The sequence below is a fragment of the Aulonocara stuartgranti genome (assembly GCF_965226115.1).
Source record: "Aulonocara stuartgranti genome assembly, chromosome: 1".
Classification (NCBI taxonomy): domain Eukaryota; kingdom Metazoa; phylum Chordata; class Actinopteri; order Cichliformes; family Cichlidae; genus Aulonocara; species Aulonocara stuartgranti.
This window is the reverse complement of record NC_138939.1, coordinates 6,754,368-6,770,000: the sequence shown is the minus strand read 5'-3', so window position 1 is coordinate 6,770,000 and position 15,633 is coordinate 6,754,368. Positions and strand designations below refer to the sequence as shown.

Sequence of the window (15,633 nt, the reverse complement as noted above, 5' to 3'; positions counted from 1 at the left end):
AAAATCACTGGACTCTATATTCTAACTGTTAGCCTTGATATAGTGATAGCTGTGAAATATAAATTGTAACATCCCCCAAGCGTCATATATTTCTGCCTAGAACCAACATGTGTGTTTTCTTTTCAAATGACCGCATGTACTTTGTGAACGCTAAGAAAAACAAAACAAAAACAGTTTATTCTTTTCACTCATAGTCTTCAGCCCTTCCATGATACGGAGACTCACCTGGTGAAGCATCTGTTTGAACTGTTGCTCGATAGGACTGCAGTCCGCTGAGATGACCGGCAGCCTTTGCAGACACACCGCTGCCATCAGAGTCCACGGAGAATTCGCTCTTTCCGCCGCTTCATTGATCTGAAAAGCCGCACGGCAAACAGTAGCGCTGGAAAACTGACGGAAGCCCGTGTTTCCGACGGGAGATCTGCTGAAACGAGACAGAAACTGCAGGAGAGGCCGACTTGCCATTCTTCCACAGGGCGCAGCCATCTTTTTCTGTTGCATTCAATGTACAAGCAAAAAAAATAAAATAAATCCTAACATTAGAAAATGCTAAATAAAACAAAATGGAAGTAGGATTCTTTACATAATTTCTCTGAGAATAGTAGTTTATAGAGTAATTATATTATTTATTGTGTTTTAAGTAAAACGCTACAATGTTTGGTTGACGAAGATACGTTTTTATTAAACACAAAATGGCATAATGTCGAGGGGGTTTTTAAGTACTTGAAAGCACCATTTCCGTTCTCGACCCACAATTCTATGCGGGAAAACGGACAATCTATTTAACCATAACCGTGGGTGTGAAATGAAATTAATATATTTAAAAAACAATAATACGCCACTTATACACCCATACTAAATATTATCATTATATTTTAATTAAATGAAAACGGATTATAAGCAATGTATAAGTGAAGCTTCTACATATATTATTTTTTGAACGTGACGCCACCCCCGCACACCTCCGGGGGTATTACTGGTCTGGTCTGGTCTGGATCGCTTCCTCAATGTCACGTTTGTTGTGTGTAAAATTATTTAACGTCTGGCTGCAAGATTGTGTATAAGTGTGTGGAACATGAATAAATTTAGCTGTATATTGTTTAGCTCACTGAGTACCGTATGTCGACAGCTGTCTGCCCCTCTGAACGGAAATACGGCCTCTCTGTAAGTGCTTTATGGCTATGTTTTCTTAGCATTTATGTTAGCTGGCGGCTAGTTCTAGGCTGTAGCATTTGGATAACAAATAGTATTTTAGATGACACCTTTATAATTATGATTACAATATCAACAGAAGATTATGTTTAATATGACAGGTTCATAAAGTTGTTGCTAATTAAATTGCGTGTGTACAGATGTGGAAGCAGAGCGTTGCAGCGGACAATATGCAGCAGTGCTATCAGGCATCAGGAGAAAGAAGCATCCTCCAGCGCAGAGACTGCGAAGGACTTCAGGTCAGGCACAAATGTACATGCAAATGAAATGAAACAACATAAAGCAAGGTGTGCCAAAATGTACAGCTCAAACCGCCCCAACGCGGTTCTTGAACTCTTCTGGAGGGATGCACCATCATTTTCCAGAAAGATATTGCACAATTAGTTTATTTGAGAGCAACGAAGAACGCCCGAAAAGTTCACAGGCGTCTGGGTTGACTGCAAAATATATTGTGGATGGGGCATTTTGACATCCTGGAAGAAACTGGTTCCATTAGGATGGAAAGAAGCTTATATACTGATTTGCAGTAACTCTGTCTCCAGGTGGCCCATCCAGGTAGCCCTCAGGGGTACCCCTGAGCAAGGTACCGGTCCTACACACTGCTCCACGGGCGCCCAATGGCTGCCCACTGCTTCACAGAGTGAATGGGTTAAATGCACAGAGGAATTTCCCCACGAGGATCAATACATTAAATAACTGACCACAATATTATTTTCTGAAATTTTTGGTATTGAACCCATTTGTATGTATGTATGTATGAGAGTATCTATCTATCTATCTATCTATCTATCTATCTATCTATACACTGCACACACATATACATCTGTTCTTCTACCACGGTCAGCTCATTGTGTCTGTACTGCATTGTGCTATGGCCTCTGGGTCTCCAATTGAATTGATGGAATGCACTCTTGGTCTCGCTATATACATAAAACATTTTTAAATGTAACTGGTAGCAAATAGCACAGTGGTCACACTTACTCCTTTCCCCCTATGCTGCTGAGGCTTTTAGGCTCTCCCAAATTCAGCTGGGTATCCTTGCTAAAGTACTTCCAAAATGAAGTAAACAAATGGAAGTTTGCTTAGCAAATGGTACATTCAGCTGCTCCCTTATTTCCCAAGGAGTCGCTACGGCAGATGGATCCACAAATTTGATTTGGCACAGATTTCTATGCTGGATGCCCTTTATGACACAACCCTGCCATTTATGCAAACTTTTGGTCTCCTGAAGCACAACATGCGTCTCCTCATGGAGTTGAACCGGGGAGCTTTCACGTGTAAGGTGAATGTGTTAATGGAATGGGGCCAGTTGGAAATTGGTTTGGCAAATGAAAGAGGAAAAAATGAGAGGGAGACATTCCTCACCTGTCACTTAATGGAAACTGCCATCTGAAAGTTATTTTGTTAGTTGGTTATAAAATATAAAATCAGTTTCGATTACCTTTTTTTATTTTTTGTGTCACACTGTTTTCCGGGGTCTGTAATTTGACAATCTGAGCAAAAGGAGAGTTAAATCAAATCGTGATAATATAACAAAGCCCCCCTGGATGTCCTCACTGTTCAGCAGTCAGCAGTTCAGGTTTTATCTTTAATTTGAATTTATTTATTTAAAAGGGACAGTGCAGTTTAACATAGTTCAAGTGCAAGACATGAAACTGATGTACCGCACATAGGTTTATAGCTACTGCTAATTTTCAACAATTGTCCCTTGTTGGGCTTACAATCTAAATAGATACATTTTACAATAAAACATACATTTTCATAAAACCAAATTACATCATAAATACAATTACAATTAATAGACAATTTAAAATAAAATTTAAATCATTAGTTAAAATGACCACAACTTTGATTTCCCTTTAACCTTCAATGTAAAGGATCTAATGTCTGTAATCAATTTGATATCGGTTGGAAGTGTGTTCCACAGATGACAAGCCTTTATAGAAAAAGCTGACTGACCGAATGTAGATCTGCAATATAATATCTTGCAGTTGCCGTTCACCTTACTCCTAGTAATACGATTACTATCTTGTCTCTGGATGTATCTATTGAGACACTCTGTGGCCATCCTATTTATACATTTAAAAACGAATTTAAGAAAACACAAACGATTAAAACTCTTAAAACTAAGTAGATTATATTTCTTTAAAATGTGACAGTGATGCCACCGAACAGATTTTTTTATCCATTATTTTTAAAGATTGGTTATATAAGGATACCACAGGCTGAATTGTAGATGGTGCTGCTTGGGTCCAAACTGTCATACAATATGAAAAATGAGAAAATATAGAATGCATAAATATCTGAGCTGCTGAAGTGGGTATATAGTGCAAAATTAACTTAAAACAATTCAGATTAGCCTTGACCATCTTAGAAATCTTCTTTACATGCTTGTCAAATTTAAGATGTGAATCTAAGATTATTCCTAAAAACTTAAAATCTTTGACCTCCTTTATTTCTTCGTTCCCTAGGTTGATTTTAAAATCATCAGATGAACTTGAAAGTTGGCAGTTAGCTTTTAATATCCCAGTGTCACAAAATAGATTGTGACTAGTAAAATATCACAATCTATTTTGAATACTCAGTAATATATTATGGATATATGTAATCATTTTTCAGTTTGAATATTTGACATCAAAATAAGAACTTGTAAAATCCTAAACTTACTGCTAATGGGGTATGGATGAATGGGCACAAACCATGTATAGCGGGGGGTGGAGGGGGCACAGCTGTAAGAGGCTGATGGGGTGTTGTTTGTGAATGTCATCATTCAAAAAGAAAGTCACCTAGGAATTTCAACCTGATACCATAAGGCATAGCTGCTAAGGTCCAAATCTCCATGACCTTGAACTCAAGGTCAAAGGTCAAGTTTTCTGAAAATCTTATGAACACAATAAATTGAGAAGGATGTTACCTAGGATTTTCATAGCTGCATCTATTAGGAGGTTCAGTGGTATGTTTTTGTTTTATTTTTTTAATGCATTCACTACTTTATTTCCTGCAGCACTAAAAAATATCAGCTGCTTGTTCTTGCTAATGTGGCCTGTATTGACATTTTCAGTCACATAAAAAAAGTTGTCTTAATTTTTTTCCCTTTCTCATTGCTATTCCTAACACATGTGCACCACAGTCATCAAATCTGCGCCCTGTCAACCACAATTTCCACCACTGTTTACTGATGGCTTTCATGTAGATTTAAATGTTCATTGTCTGCTTGAGCAGTCTTTCTGACTAAAGCTTCAGTGATGTGTACTTAATCTTTTCCTTCCACCATCTTAATACAAACCCCGAATTAACAGGGTTTTCATACATGTCCCACAGCATGACTGTATTGCTTACCTTTATCATGTGGTGCATTGATGTGAAAGGATGCTTGTCTTCATTCATTTATTCATGTTTTCTCTTTAATTTAACACCTGCCAGCATCATGTTTCACTGTCTACTGTCAGCAGACTAAGCTCCATTAAATAGAAGCACAGCCTGCTGCAGTATTATCATTAATGGCTAATCTTTGTTTCAATCCTACAGCTATTTACCTCCACTGCCTGGACATGACAGCACACTGAGATGGGGTGGGAAGAAGTTTGAAGACTTACCAATTGTTCACATTAAAGCCACATACAACAAGTAAGTGAAAGCAAACTCTTACATTTGTACTTACAATGTAAGTGTCAGAAAATATCTCTTAAAGAATATTCAAGATTCAGTCAGCACTTTCATTATTTTAGTCTTTCCTCTTTGTAATTTCAGACCCATTTGCCGTAGTGTTCTGATTTTATTAAGTAACCATGAAACCTGCTTTCAGAGGGAAAATTGCTGCTTGGATCTGTTATCATAATTCAGTGAAATCAGATGTTCTGCTGTGATTTAAATTTCCTATTAACAGTCATGGTGGCCATTGCTAAAAGCCACATATTAGTTAGAGTTCACGACTGCTGATTTGTCCTCACTGTAAAAATGCCCGGCAGTTTGCGACCCAGTAACTCGCTGTTCTCTCTACCAGCACTCACATCCAGCTGACAGACAGCGCAGGGCAGTCCGTGGTGAGGACATCCTGCGGAACAGAAGGTTTCAAAAATATCAAGAAGTCGACGCCGATCGCTGCTCAGACTGCGGGCATCTCTGCTGCTGCGGTGAGTTCGATACAACACAACGCTGGGCCACCTCATTATCCCTGCAGAAGATTGTTCCAATTAAATTAAAATTAGAGACTACAGCATCTGCTGCTTCTCCACTTTGTGCAGCAACACTTAATTCATGAATATTAAATGTTTGCTGTAAACAAACTGGCTTCTCTGAGGATTTTATAAAGGCTGCAGGCTAACAAAGTTATGGTCAGACAGATTTTCTTTTTCATTTGTTGTAATCAGCATAGTTGATAAATTAAGTTTTATTATAATGCTGCCATATTCAGTAGAGTTAAATTATACTTTCCTCTTATCAGTTTTTAAATGTTTTTGCTACAATTGAAAATTAAAAGTAGCTGTACACTTTTATTATCAGAATCAGAATCAGAATACTTTATTGATCCCTGGGGGAAATTATTTTTTGTTACAGTGCTCCATTTTAAACCAACATTAAGACAAGACAGACAATACACTAACTAAGAATAGTACAATATATACATACATACATACATACATACATACATACATAAGTCACTTATAAATAAATAGTTGGAAAAGAAACATGTGTAGCTGTAGCAGCAAACAGTGTGTTAAGTGGATGCGTTGTACAGGGAGATGGCCACAGGCAGGAATGATTTCCTGTGTCGTTCAGTGGTGCTTTTCGGTAATCTCAGTCTCTCACTGAACGTGCTCCTGTGACTGACCAGCATGTCATGGAGTGGGTGGGAGGTGTTATCCAACATTGTCTTTATCTTGGACAGCATCCGCCTCTCCGACACCACCTTGAGGGAGTCCAGCTCCATCCCCACAACATTGCTGGCCTTACGGATTAGTTTATTAAGTCTGTTGGCATCTGCGACCCTCAGCCTGCTCCCCCAGCATGCAACAGCATAGAGGATCACACTGGCCACAACAGACTCCTAGAAAATCCTCAGCATTTTCTGGCAGATGTTGAAGGACCTCAGTCGCCTCAAAAAATAGAGACGACTCTGGCCCTTCCTGTAAAGTGCTGTGGTGTTTTTAGCCCAGTCCAGTTTATTGTCAATGTGTACTCCAAGGTATTTATAGTCCTCCACAATGTCAACACTGACCCCCTGGATTGAAACAGGGGTCAAGTGTTTCCTGGTCTTCCTGAAGTCCACGATCAGTTCCTTGGTCTTTGCCACGTTGAGCTGCAGATGATTCTGCTCACACCACGTGACAAAGGAGTCGACCACAGCCCGGTACTCTGTCTCATCATCCCTGCTGATGCATCCAACCACCGCAGAGTCATCAGAAAACTTCTGAAGATGGCAGGTCTCTGTGCAGTGGCTGAAGTCTGTGGTGTAGAGGGTGAAGAGGAAGGGGGAGAGGACAGTCCCCTGTGGTGCCCCTGTGTTGCTAATCACCTTGTCAGACACACACTGTGGGAGACGTACATATTGTGGTCTTCCTGTCAGGTAATCAACAATCCAGGACACCAGAGAAGCATCCACCTGCATCGCTGCTAACTTATCACCCAGGAGGGTCGGCCTGATGGTGTTGAAAGCACTGGAAAAGTCAAAAAACATGACCCTCACAGTGCTCGCCGGCTGGTCCAGATGGGTGTAGACACGATTGAGCAGGTAGATGATGGCGTCCTCTGTTCCGAGACGAGGCTGATAAGCGAACTGAAGGGGATCCAGATGTGGTCTTACTATGGGTCGCAGCTGGTCCAGGATGAGCCTTTCCAGGGTCTTCATGATGTGGGAGGTCAGTGCCACGGGCCTGTAATCCTGGGGGCCACTGGGACGAGGCGTCTTTGGTACAGGGACGAGGCATGATGTCTTCCACATCACCGGGACCCTCTGCAGACTCAGACTCAGCATAAACAGTTTATGAAAGACTCCACACAGCTGGGGGGCACAGGTCTTGAGGACAAGGGGACTCACTCCGTCTGGTCCAGCAGACTTGCCTGAGTGAAGTCTCCTCATTTGCATCTCAACCTGGTATTGAGTGAAGGTGATGGGTGGGGGAGGGGTGTCAGGAATCTCACAGGAGGCAACATGTGAAGAGAGAGGCTGGCACAGTGGTGTGGCTCTGGATTCCAGGCTGACTACAGGTGAGGTTGTGGGGGTGGGAGCAGACACTGTGGTGTCGAATCTATTGAAAAACAGATTCAACTCGTCGGCTCTATTCTCACCTCCCTCAGCTCCCCTGCTGTTGGTTGGCCTGAATCCAGTGATGGTCTTCATGCCCCTCCACACCTCTCTCATGCTGTTCTGCTGGAGTTTCCACTCCAGCTTCCTCCTGTAATTGTCCTTAGCCTCTCTGATCTTGTCCTTTAGTAACACCTGGATCTTCCTCACCTCCTCTTTGTTGCCCCCTCTGAAAGCCCTCTTCTTGTTGTTGAGGAGGGCTTTGATGTCCTTAGTCACCCACGGCTTGTTATTTGGGTAACAATGAACAGTCTGAGCTGGAACAATGGAGTCGGTGCAGAAAGTTATGTAGTCTGTGATACACTCAGTAAGCCCATTGATGTCCTCGGCGTGAGGCTCACAGAGTGTTTCCCAGTCGGTCACCTCGAAACAGCCCTGTAGTTCCGCTATTGCCTCCTCTGACCACCTCCTAACAGTCCTGGTGGTCACAGGTTCCCTCCTCACAATTGGCACATAGCGGGGGGTGAGGTGAATCAGGTTATGATCTGACCTACCAAGTGGGGGGAGGGAGGAGGAGCTGTATGCATCCTTGACGTTAGCATACAGTAAGTCTAAAGTTTTCTCTCCCCTGGTGGGACAGTCCACATATTGTTTGAATGTTGGTAGTGTATTGTCCAGTGATACATGGTTGAAGTCACCCGAGATCACAATAAAGGCACTCGGGTGCTGAGTCTGTAGCCGAGCTATGGCAGAGTGGATAGTGTCACATGCAGCTGTGGGGTTAGCAGAGGGGGGAACATAAACAGCCACCAAGATGACATGAGAGAATTCCCTGGGTAAATAATACGGCCTGAGTCCAACAGCACACAGTTCAGTGTCCGGGCAACAAATCCTTTCTTTGATTGTTATGTTGGCAGGGTTACACCACCGGTTGTTAACTAAAACAGCAAGCCCACCTCCTTTCCGCTTACCGCTAGCGATGCTGTCCCTGTCCGCCCGAACAGTGTGGAAGCCTTCCACGGAAGCATTCTCATCGGGAATGTCCTGGTGCAGCCATGATTCGGTGAAACACATCAGGCTACACTCTCGATATTCCCTCTGACTCCGTACCAGTGCTGAGAGCTCGTCGATTTTAATTGCCAACGATCGCACATTTCCCATCACGATAGACGGCAGACACGGTTTAAACCTCCTCCTCGCTTCGAGCCTCCGCTGTCTCACCGTCACCTTTTTTCTTCTCTTCTGTCCTTGACCTCTGCATCCCCGATGTGTTTTCCTCCAAATTTCAGCTGGTACTTCTGCGGGCCTGGCCAGCGAGCCGGCCGGCATCAGGGCGATCAGCTGATCTCTGGAGTAAACAGTCCGTGCGTGTAGGAGATGTGCCGCGGTCCCGTTCCTTCATAAAAGTAACAGTTCCACGGCCACCAGAAGAACAAAAACTCTCTCAATCCACATGATTGAGTAAGAGATAGAAAACGGAGGAAAATACAAGTCAGAAAAAAAAAAATTAATTAAATTAATTAATTAATTAATTAAAATGAAGAGTCTTTTCTACTGGTTTTGAGGGGTGGAAATCTTAAAGAATAATTCTTGTTTACCTCTTTGTCAATTAAGCCTCTTTGTATACATACCTAAAACTAACAGTTGAATACCTCTGGTTACTTTCTCTTGTAATGGCTGCTAAGCCGCGAAACTGTCACAAAGTAATGAAAGCTGCAGTTACTGTTTGTTGAAGTCGATCTTAAGACTCTAGTGAATGACATTAATTGGAGACCTGCTTATTCTGAACATGTTAGAAGTGGCAAAGCAGAGAAAAAGCCATAGACTCAGAGCAATGGTGTGTCTAAAGCTCCTCAACTGTGTTTTTAGTCAAGATTACTAATCACATCTATTAGCCTCAGAACCAGGAGAGGATTTCATTTGTTGGCTTTATTGGACTTTTCTGAACACCGGAGTCAAAGGGATGCTGCTCATCTCAGATTTTTCTTCTGTCCTTCTGCACAGAAAGCTACAGCCAAAGGAGTTAGCTTTGTGCGTGTTGTGGTCAAAGGTCTTGGTCCTGGGCGTTTGGTGAGTAGTTTCTATAAAGAAATCTTTAAAGCTATTCCAGATAAAACTACGATTTATTTTTAATTAGTGTTATTATTTTTGTATCTTGTTGTTTGGTCTGTCTTCAGACTGAAGACAGTTAACAGGGATGGAAGCCTCATTAAAACAGCCTATTAAAAGAATTGTTTTGGCTTAGTAGATGATAAACTTGTACTCGTACTTTTATTTGGTATCGAAATTTGTCATATTTCTGTTAAAGGCAAGCATACAGTCATAACCCAATAAGACAACCAATGAAAAGAGTTGGCTTATTTTCAGACGACTGGACAGGCAAACATTTTAAACTGAAACTTCTTAATATTATATGTAATTTTACCAACATACTGTTACAACATTACATAGATCCTTAACCTCTGAAGCAAATTCTCTGATGGCTGTACTCTGGGAAAACATTGATTGTTTGGTCAGTATGCTCCCATCTGTCTTTCTCATTGGGGTGAGAAATTGCTGATGTTATTTTCACAAGTAGAAAAATGCTACACTGACAGCTCACCAGGACCCATCTATTGTTTTTTGCAATCGGAGGAGCAGCCTTTAGTACAGCAGCCTTCAAAGACATCATGTTAAAGTTATTGGTACGAGTGCATTTTGCTTAAATGTGCACAAGATTGACTTTTTCCTTTTGATTAATCTCATTTTAAAATAAAATGTATTTTATTTGTGTTACCTGTTTATTATGTTACCCTATCTGCACTGTTTGAAGAAGGATTAAAAAAAAAATCAAGGAACCATTTGTATGAAGAAGGAAAATTTACTGCAGGATAACAGGATGAAAATGAAACTAGTTTTGTTCCGCTGACCCTGCTCTGTGCCGATATGCAAGTGGGCGGTCAATACCAGCAAACCTGTCACAGCATGAAGAAGTGGTCCTCTAATTATTTCCAGACTTGTCATAATGAGGATAATTTAAGGAGCGGCAGACATGTTGATCTGTTCCCATTAGCTTTCTTAATGAATGAATGCATTTTTCTCTGCTCTGCAGTCTGCAATCAAAGGTCTGACAATGGGAGGTCTGGAGGTGGTATCTATCACTGACAACACCCCCGTGCCACACAATGGATGCCGCCCACGGAAAGCCAGAAGGACGTGATCTTTGTGTGCCAGAATGCACTGCAACAGGAGGAAGCTTTTGTGTTGAATTATGCTAATAAAGAGTTTTGTTGTGTAGCTTTTCTGGCTCTGAGCTGACCTTACAAAAAGCGTTTTGGGGAAATAATTGCAGATGGGTGTTATTAATGAGCAGAGAACAGGCTTCTCAGTCCTCTGCTGCTACTGTTGGCAGATGAATAAACCTTCATTCTCACTGCAGGCGCTTTTATGTTCATTAGTAGACTGATGTTTGTACACAGCACAGAAACGGCTCTGCGTGGGAACAACTAGTAGCCACAGGAACCCTTGATCCTGACTATGCTACACAGCTGAACCTACAGGACTGCAGATTGATGCAAGATTGCCCAAGTTTAACCTTCTTGTGTGCCTTTTTATATTTTCAACTTTCAGCACATTAGACAGCCACACATCTATTTAACATGATATCAGTACAAAAGTCTCCTCTCTTCCCCCCCTCCATTCTTCTTTTCTTTACATTTTGATAGGAAAATGGGAAAGAAATGCATGGAATTTTTTTTTTTAAACATGCAAGTATACATGTGAATGTAGGATTTAAGGCACAAACAGTTTCTATCATTCTAATGAGCTTGAAAGTCAATATTTGATATGACGACCTTTATTCTTCAACCTAACCTGAACTCCAAGCAAACCTTGTCATTTCTTTAAACAGCCGTCAGGAACAGTTCCCCAGGCATCTTGAATGACAGCCAACATTTTTCCTTTGATGATGGCTGCCTTTTGTTTCCTTCTCTGTCAAGACGATCCCACATTGCTTGAACAGCGTTGAGACCCAGGCTCTGGGAGGCCAGTCCATGACTCATAGTTCTCTACTGTGTTTTTTCCATGCATGTATGGCGTTTACTGGCAGTGTGTTTGAGGTCATTATCATTCTGCAAAAATGGAGCCGTTGCCAGTCAGATGCTTTCCAGATGGCTTAAATGCTGGATAGAAATCTAACCGTAGCATTCTGCATACATGCTGACAGTGATTTGAACCAAAAATTTCAAATTTATTTTGGTCATTCCATAAGACCTGCTGTCAGTCCAGTTCTTGTGTATTTTGGCATACCTCTGCCTTTTTGTATCTGTTTCCATTTCCTTTAGAATGGCTCTGTAACATCCACACGCTCACTGAGACCATGATGAGACTTCAGCGAACAGTAGATGGATCAATTCGAGGCCAGATACACGTCTTTGGTCCTGTGTCAGGTCTTTGCTGAACTTTGTCGTATTTCTTAAGGGATTCACTTTCAGATCTGTTCATTTGCTCTACATCAGAGGTAGGCAACCCCAGGCCTCAAGTGCCGGTGTCCTGGAGGTTTTAGATGTGTCCATGACCCATCACAGCTGATTTAAAGGACTAAATGACTCCTCAGCATTTCTTGAAGTTCTCCAGAGGTCTGGTAATGAACTAATCATTTGATTCAGGTGTGTTAACCCAGGGTGGGATCTAAAACCTGCAGGACACCGGCACTCGAGGCCTGGAGTTGCCTACCCCTGCTCTACATAGTATTTTAACTCCTCCCACTTCATCTTTAGTCCAGTTCATCTTAAAGTACAAATATTATTTTTACTCCTGTTAAACAGTCTTTGGCATTTTTTTGTAGATTTTGATAAATAAATGGGAACAAATTATGTTTTTGCAACAAGCTGCTAGCAACAAAGTGCCTAAATATGCAATTAATTTCTTTTTCTGAGTTATGCTTAGATAGAACACTGGTTCACCCTTGAATTAGGTGCATTTTTATGCTTGAATTATTCATAGATCAGTGTTAGGTGCCTTAACAAAATAAAAAATTGATCTGAAAATGTTCAAATACAAGGACTGGACTTAAAATGAATGAAAAGGCACCCAATGTTCAAAGAAAATTCTTTAGAGCAGGGGTAGGCAGCTCCAGGCCTCGAGTGCCGGTGTCCTGCAGGTTTTAGATCCCACCCTGGGTTAACACACCTGAATCAAATGATTAGTTCATTACCAGACCTTGGAAGATCAATCCTGAGTGGGGAAATGTGGAAATGGAAGCAAGTATATACCAAGTACCATCAATTTTATTGTGTTTCAACATCTCTTCAAGATTTTCTTTGAACCTTTCTGGATATTTTTAACATTTGAGACACCCAGAAAATTTTTTACACCTTAACAGGTGCAAATGTTTTTAACCTAGTCAGTTAGTCAGTTTTACCATATAAGTGCACATATAGTCAGTGCACGGTTTGGACAAAAATAGATTGCAACAGATGAAATGACTTACAGGGTCATGTGTTTGTGGGTTTCCAGTCTAAATGCTTCAGAGCTTTTTAAAAGCCTCACTGATACAGTGGTGATGAAAAAAAATACAGTATCACAAATAAAATACACGAAGACTAATCTGATGCTTTTGACCTACAAATATTGTATTTCATTAAAAGAACGACTACTATAACATGTGGCTTCCTGCCTGTTATGCCACCTCTGACCCCTGGTGACCCTGAATTGGGTACGTATTTAAGAAAATAGATGGATGAAGAAAAGTAGTTTTACCAACAATCTCCCGCTCTGCCTCAGGTTAAAAGCCTCATCGCTGCATATTTCAAACAACACAATGGGAGCCATTTTGTAAAATGTGGAACAGAACTGAGACTTATTGTCCTGCTGTTAATACAGACTCCACTGAGAGGTCTCATAAAATGCCATCTGCAAGCTAAATATTTTATTCATCTGCGTTCACATGGTATTTCATACACGCTAGAGGTGTTACCAAACTGATAAAACATGACTTTCTAGATTATTCTTTTATAAAGAGAGCAGCTGCAGTATCCAAACTGGAACGTACTGCAAGAGCCCCCAACTGTATTACACTGCATGTATTTTAGAACGCATAAATGAATAAATCTTGTAATTAGGCTGATCTTCCAAAAACAACACATTACCAAATCTATTAATAAAATTAGGGATACATATGCTTGTTATCGCACATTTTCTAATTTGATTAAAATAATTTTGTGACACAAAGGAAAGAAAGGAAAATTTGAGTCCAGCAGTGGATTTTGTCTCTACGGGCTCCGCTTGCATGACCTCGGATTTTAGCTCTGCTGAATACCAGAAACAACAGTGTAAATTTTTTATTCTATTCATCTTTATTTATGACACCAAATCATAACATTTGCCTCGAAGTGTTTTTTCCTCAAGGCATCACCTGACCTACCCCTGACTATATGCTTTTTTAAAAGTAGAGTAGAGAGGTTGTCTGCCTTCTGAATCCAAACTGGGAGCTGGTTCCAGTGAAGAGGGGCCTGAAAGCTAAAGGCTCTGCCTCCCATTCTACTTTTAAACCACAAGCTCTCTATTGGGGTGATACAGAACTATGAGTTCTTTAACTCATTCACTGCCATTGACGTCTATAGACGTCAATTACGTTTCCAATGGGAGGGGCTAGAATACAACCTCGGGCAGCTTGTCAGTGAACATCAGACTGCTTGAAATGTATTTTTCACAAAAAGCTCGTTTTCTCCCTTTTTGTGGTCAAAACAGGCATTTTTGGTGGAACCCACCTCTCTTCTACAGCTGATTACTAAAGAATGGCAAATGGTAGAAACAAGCTTTTTTTTTTGGATGGAAGAAGAGAGTCTGTTCTTCATTTTGGTAGGTTCAGCGTTTATATGATCATAACACACAGTTTTCTGTGGCTCTTCAAAAATGAGTAAAAATGCTCAAAAACCCTGGCAGTGAATGAGTTAAGATAAAATGAGGCCTGATTATTCAAGACTTTGTATGCGATCAAATAAAAAGTTTAAAAAGGTTGTATTCACCATGATGTCATCAGTTGATTAACAAAGTTTTGAGCCTATGAGCTGTTGCTCATAGGCTCAAAACCCCAAGCTGTTGAAAATAGAGATGGGAATTTTGACTGAGAAACAAAGGACACTGGATGCTCACACAGCAATGACGTGTCAGTTAGGCCCACTCTAAAGCATACCCTACCTTACTTTCTGTTTTACCCTACAAGAGACAATAATTTACATAATGAATGCCATGCTGTACTAAAGGTGAGTCCATAAATGCTTTGCTTTCCTTTTTACAATCAACACTACAGGGAGTGCAGAATTATTAGGCAAATGAGTATTTTGTCCACATCATCCTCTTCATGCATGTTGTCTTACTCCAAGCTGGCTCGAAAGCCTACTACCAATTAAGCATATTAGGTGATGTGCATCTCTGTAATGAGAAGGGGTGTGGTCTAATGACATCAACACCCTATATCAGGTGTGCATAATTATTAGGCAATGTCCTTTCCTTTGGCAAAATGGGTCAAAAGAAGGACTTGACAGGCTCAGAAAAGTCAAAAATAGTGAGATATCTTGCAGAGGGATGCAGCAGTCTCAAAATTGCAAAGCTTCTGAAGCGTGATCATCGAACAATCAAGCGTTTCATTCAAAATAGTCAACAGGGTCTCAAGAAGCGTGTGGAAAAACCAAGGCGCAAAATAACTGCCCATGAACTGAGAAAAGTCAAGCGTGCAGCTGCCAGGATGCCACTTGCCACCAATTTGGCCATATTTCAGAGCTGCAACATCACTGGAGTGCCCAAAAGCACAAAGTATGCAGAGAGCTCCAGTCCGACTCAGACGCCAGCAAGGTGGAGTACTGGTTTGGGCTGGTATCATCAAAGATGAGCTTGTGGGGCCTTTTCGGGTTGAGGATGGAGTCAAGCTCAACTCCCAGTCCTACTGCCAGTTTCTGGAAGACACCTTCTTCAAGCAGTGGTACAGGAAGAAGTCTGCATCCTTCAAGAAAAACATGATTTTCATGCAGGACAATGCTCCATCACACGTGTCCAAGTACTCCACAGCGTGGCTGGCAAGAAAGGGTATAAAAGAAGAAAAACTAATGACATGGCCTCCTTGTTCACCTGATCTGAACCCCATTGAGAACCTGTGGTCCATCATCAAATGTGAGATTTACAAGGAGGGAAAACAGTAC

General features: G+C 41.1%; 2 protein-coding genes across 3 annotated transcripts in view; one reads left to right on the top strand and one right to left on the bottom strand.

The window, feature by feature from the left end:
- Positions 1-501, bottom strand: part of mrpl46 (mitochondrial ribosomal protein L46) — a gene marked incomplete at its 5' end in the record, with an annotated part of 6,843 nt that extends 6,342 nt beyond the window's left edge. Inside the window, one exon of one of the 2 annotated variants that reach the window (XM_082529937.1) lies at positions 226-501. In XM_082529937.1, the coding sequence (XP_082386063.1) occupies positions 226-501 (276 nt within the window). The remainder of the gene's footprint in view (positions 1-225) is intronic. The other variant, XM_082529938.1, reaches the window with a different exon arrangement.
- A 454-nt stretch (positions 502-955) lies between these two features.
- Positions 956-10,868, top strand: mrps11 (mitochondrial ribosomal protein S11). The gene is made up of 6 exons (XM_082528928.1): positions 956-1,164; positions 1,353-1,451; positions 4,741-4,839; positions 5,216-5,345; positions 9,461-9,526; positions 10,548-10,868. The coding sequence occupies exons 1-6, from the start codon at positions 1,076-1,078 to the stop codon at positions 10,653-10,655; spliced, it is 591 nt and encodes a 196-aa protein (XP_082385054.1). The 5' UTR covers positions 956-1,075; the 3' UTR covers positions 10,656-10,868.
- Positions 10,869-15,633: the final 4,765 nt, after the last annotated feature.

Bases quoted from the DNA above. Each gene is read 5' to 3' on its own strand.
- mrps11 (XM_082528928.1), top strand. From the start codon at position 1,076: ATGAATAAATTTAGCTGTATATTGTTTAGCTCACTGAGTACCGTATGT. The intron at 1,165-1,352 runs GTAAGTGCTTTA...GCGTGTGTACAG, and splicing joins AACGGAAATACGGCCTCTCT to ATGTGGAAGCAGAGCGTTGC. The intron at 4,840-5,215 runs GTAAGTGAAAGC...TCTCTCTACCAG, and splicing joins ATTAAAGCCACATACAACAA to CACTCACATCCAGCTGACAG.